Source organism: Dermacentor silvarum, chromosome 1 (genome assembly GCF_013339745.2).
Source record: "Dermacentor silvarum isolate Dsil-2018 chromosome 1, BIME_Dsil_1.4, whole genome shotgun sequence".
In the NCBI taxonomy this organism is placed as follows: Eukaryota; Metazoa; Arthropoda; class Arachnida; order Ixodida; family Ixodidae; genus Dermacentor; species Dermacentor silvarum.
This window is the reverse complement of record NC_051154.1, coordinates 329,779,735-329,784,328: the sequence shown is the minus strand read 5'-3', so window position 1 is coordinate 329,784,328 and position 4,594 is coordinate 329,779,735. Positions and strand designations below refer to the sequence as shown.

At 42.7% G+C, this 4,594-nt stretch overlaps 1 protein-coding gene across 1 annotated transcript; it reads right to left on the bottom strand.

Moving 5' to 3' along the window:
- Positions 1 to 289: 289 nt before the first annotated feature.
- On the bottom strand, positions 290 to 3,001 carry LOC119443093 (uncharacterized). Its single transcript, XM_037708246.1, has 2 exons — positions 2,715 to 3,001; positions 290 to 686 (listed from the first exon to the last, which is right to left on the bottom strand). Exons 1-2 carry the CDS (start codon positions 2,999 to 3,001, stop codon positions 290 to 292), a joined length of 684 nt encoding a protein of 227 aa, XP_037564174.1.
- Positions 3,002 to 4,594: the final 1,593 nt, after the last annotated feature.

The window sequence follows — 4,594 nt, the reverse complement described above, 5'->3', positions numbered from 1 at the left end:
TTTCAATTTCTCGTGCTACTAATGTCCACCTCTTCAAATAACCCAGCTCAACGATAAGAATTATGCTACCTGCCACAGACTATTTTTAAAAATTCCGTAGAATACTTACAAATGAACACCCTGCATATATATTGCTTGATCCAATTGGTTTGCCTTGTAAATGTGCTTAAACAATCCTAAGTATATCTTATCCAACAACGTTAGTGATGTTAACGGAAGCATGAAATGCACCATCCAGCATGCACCACAAACAACACGAAACGTACAATCAGTATGTATCGTTCTGCTGCTAACACATGTGGTTCAGAGCTGCCTCCTCGGACACTCCTGGTTGGTGCCACTGCCAAGGCACCTGGCCAGCACTGCTGCAGAAGTAGTCAGTGAACAAGTCCCTGGCAGCAGCTGGATCCACGTGGTGGTTCCTTGAGTGCGTCGCCCGAACAGAAAAAAAATCATTGCCTGTTGTAGCTTGCATGGTTTGCCGCCAGTTTCCTGCAACAACATTCCCATAGCTTTCTTCCCTATCCGGGAACTGGTGGGCCTGCGGGTTATAGATAGTTAGAAAGTTGTGCAGCACACGGGTAGCTTTCACAACAAAATCAACATTCTCCGGTTGCAGGTTGATGGTGCGCAACAGTACTCTCTTCCTGGCAGCAGTAATGCCAAAGGCATTTTCCACACAGCGCCTGCAGGAATGAAACAAACAGTTGGAGTAATGAAATTAGAAGCAACACGCAATGGGGCTTACGAACAGGTCATAAGCACCTATGTGGATAAACATAAGTGGCAAAGTAATGACAGCTGCACGTCCCGTGTAAAGTTTGTTTGTAAACAGAGTGCTATATGCTCAGTGTCCTGTAAATTGTAGATGCTTGCTCCTCCATATTGTGGTGCCTTTCCAGCTTTCTTTGGTGGCTCCTTGTACATATGGTCACTTCAGAAGACCGCTTCACCTCAACGGCAACATAACTATATATTTTCAAGTATTTCCATGTTGCACATTTATAAAGGAAATTAAAAAAAACATTTATGGCGATACAATCAAGCATGCTGTTCACGACTGCAATGGCAATTACAATTTTAAGTGGACACAGAAAATAGCAACAACAGGCGCAACGAGGCAATTAGGCCTTGGAGCTTTGGATGTAGTATATGAGATTACTGTATGCAAGCCGGCTGTTTAATGTGGCGCATAGTTGTTGTTTAAAACTGCAGTACTTATGTAATTAAGCTTTTGTGGTTTATTTTACGCATTTTACAAAGTAAAACAAAGTACACACTAACAAGGAGCGCTACCTTCGTGGTAACGAGTAGAGAAGCAGAGCTGTTCAATGTATCGTGGTGCATATGAGGGCTGTCGTATGCATGCGAGTTTGCAAGGGAGCATCCAAAGTTCTGTGGTCTCTGATACAAACTGCCATCGATGATTTCAGCCATGAATGGGTGCCATCAAAGCAATAGTATTAGCACTAATGGCATATCCTACCACTTAGCTTTGTTTGGCTAAAGAAAAGCCTGGTGCATGGCCTTCGAGATCAGTTTGTGTTACATGGAGGGAGCCGTTGCTGGGCCTAGTGGGTGGATGGATGCTATGAGTGTACCCTATGTAACGGGGTGGTGGGTTGTTCCAGCAAGCTCATTATTGCTTTGCCTAATGTGCTACTTATATTTTGAGAAAACAAATTCCCAGCATGGAAATTTTTGAATCATTACTGGGAACTCTGTTTTTATATGCCTCTGTTCTTTGTGGTCTCACTACTTTTCTGCCACCAAACCTACAATAGCCTCTTCCTAAGCTCTACTGCGGACATGTTAACTTTCCCCCTGCTATCCCTGAACCCAAAGGCTTCAAGGAGGCCAGAGGAGCCTAAACTAGCAGCTGGGTAGATTTCTTCACATTCAAATAAAACATGTTCCACCATTTCCCTCGCTTTACCGCCGCAAGCACATGCGTCTTCGTTTTTGGTGTACTTCTTTCTATAACTACGCGTTCTCAGGCACCCTGATCTCGCTTCGAAAAGTAAGCAGGTTCCTTATGAGTTATCATAAATTGTTTCTTTCCTGGTTCCGTTTTTTTTCCTTTCAGATAGTTAGTCATAGAAGGTTCTTTTTCCACTGCCGCCACCCATGAAATTGTCTCAGCCTCTCTCACTTTGCGTTTGACGTTCTTTGTTGACGTGTTGCTGACCATACGGTATGGTCGCATACTTGCCGGTAATATTTTTAGTTCCTATTATTGACATTAATATACACCACCTAATACTGTAAAAATAATTCAGTGTTTTAGAAAACATGAACTGTAGTAATATTGACTTGTTACTTTTATTATTTTTCTTACAGCTAGAGTCGTACTTGCCTTCTACTTCCCATCAATGCCGGCGCAAAATCGCTATCGCGTTCACCTATTACTGTTTCTAGCATGTATTTTAGGCACGACTACATCATGAATGTGGATCGGAAAATTCTGATAAAAAATGTTCCACAACATTTTTTGTGTGACCACTGTACACTGCCCACTTGTACAATGCCTACTCCAACTGTTCATGTTGGCGCTAACTGCAGTGCTTGACATTGCAGAGAGTAAGCACATTTCACCACACTTGCTGACAAGGACCATGAAGGTGTGGCTACCAGGTGTAGTTGGATGTGAACTTGTTTCTTAGCCAACAATTTTGATGTTGAAATGAAATCAGAGAAACACTGTTACACCATACGTTGCCCGGCTGAGCCTGTAGTTAAAGATGCGTTTCTCGTCGCTGAGGTGCCTGGCTGGAAACGGTCGCATGAAATCCTTCCTCAACTGGAAGGCCTCGTCCCCAACAAAGACGTACGGGGTGTTTGTTGATGTGTCCGGAAGTCGCCCAAGCGAGGGGATGTCAAGTTGGCCATGACTGAGGGCACGGCCTAAGTCAGAGTTCTTGAATGTCCCTCCATCGCTTAGCCGACCTTCGGCGCCCACATCAATGAGCACGTACTTGCATTCACTGTCAACGACTGCCATCAACACTATGGAAAATGTTCCCTGAAATAAGAAGCACGGCACATAAGTTAACACAGCTCTACCCATGAACATTTATATGGCCAAAATGTACGAAAGGGTCATATTTCTATCACACTTCCTTTTCTTTTTTTTTCTTTTTTTGACGTCTGACGCAGGCTTATGAGCGCAACCGCAAATAGGCATTAAGTCAGTCCGATTTGTATAATATCACAAGATGATGGTATGACGACATGAGTATCTGATATGAGTGTCTTATGGCAGCAGTGTGGCAGTCCACAGAAATTCTAGTCACTGATAAGCGCTTCGCAAGCAACCTGCAATGCCAGTAATCGCACTGCCCATTCATGCAGTAAATGAAAACCTGCGATGCTATAGAAAAAGACATGTGCTACCTCATTTAGTATACCACTGCAACAAATTGGCAAAGCTCATACACAGTCTCAAAGGTGTATAAAAAATACAAAAAACGTATAGAAAAATGTGACCAGAAATTTAAAATGCATGCACACTCACCCTACACATTCACTGAGGCTGCTTTTAGGGTTACTAAAGAGACACTCTGAATAAGTTTAGACCCACAGTATTATCTCAAAGCCCTGTTCATTTCGTGGGGAGATGCTGATTGCTAGAAAGAAAAATGACGGCCCAAACATTCGTCATTTAAAATTTGTGGAGAAACTCGAGCATTGTAAGGTCAGCATGACGTCACACACGTCAATGCATTTTTGGTATTTCGACTGTTGTTGCAACACAAGAGACAAGTAGGCTTTTTCATCCACTTTCATTCTCCTTCAATTTATCATTCCTATACTTGAATAAAAGCTACAAAAAACTTCACTTAGGCTTTTCCTTGTCTTCATTATCAGTTGGCTCTCTATGGCTGTATTAGAATGCAATTTAATTCAGATTTAGGGACAACTATTAAAGTTGGCCCAAACAAACAGTGTCAAAATTCATGACACCACAGCAAGCTGGTGCAAGGACTTCTTGGCAGTGTTGCCACAAGTCTCATTTCTCCCACCTTTTCAAGCTTACCGTCCTTCTCATAACAAAAGGGTCCTTTTAGGAACTGTTGAATACTAAATTACTGAAACAACTAAACCTACTTTGCTCTTCAGTGCCTCTGTAAGCTTACAATGAAGAAATCAGCCAGGGACCCACAAAGTGAATCCACATGAGCTTTTACCTTATAGTTGAAATATGTGCTGCCAGACTTCCGAGGACAGACGAGTGCGACATGCTTGCCATAACAGCTCCCAAGCAGTTGGGGAACTGCCACCGCGAGGCAAAGCCTGCAGCAACATGTGCCCAGTCTGCTGTGGTAGGCGTCTACAAGTATAGCAAACAGTGGTAATTCAATGAGCCAAATAAGATCTGTTTTTGCAAAATGTGTCACGTGATAAACAAAGGTATACAGTATTACGTTTGAAACACAGATGCAATAACCAGTGCGAAGACAAGAAAGGCATGAGCCTAGAACCCTTTTTTTCAACAAAAGAGATTTGCCATTATCCTTGCAACAACTGCTTTCATCACCAACATCTATGCAAGTCACTTCTCCATAGGGTCCAGAAGAATAAGCTAGTACGTTTG

What these genes read in the sequence shown, in the direction of transcription:
- LOC119443093 (XM_037708246.1), bottom strand. Translation starts at nt 3,001, where the DNA reads ATGGCAGTCGTTGACAGTGAATGCAAGTACGTGCTCATTGATGTGGGC. An exon ending in TACAGGCTCAGCCGGGCAAC is followed by an intron (nt 687 to 2,714) that starts GTATGGTGTAAC and finishes TCATTCCTGCAG; the next exon opens with GCGCTGTGTGGAAAATGCCT.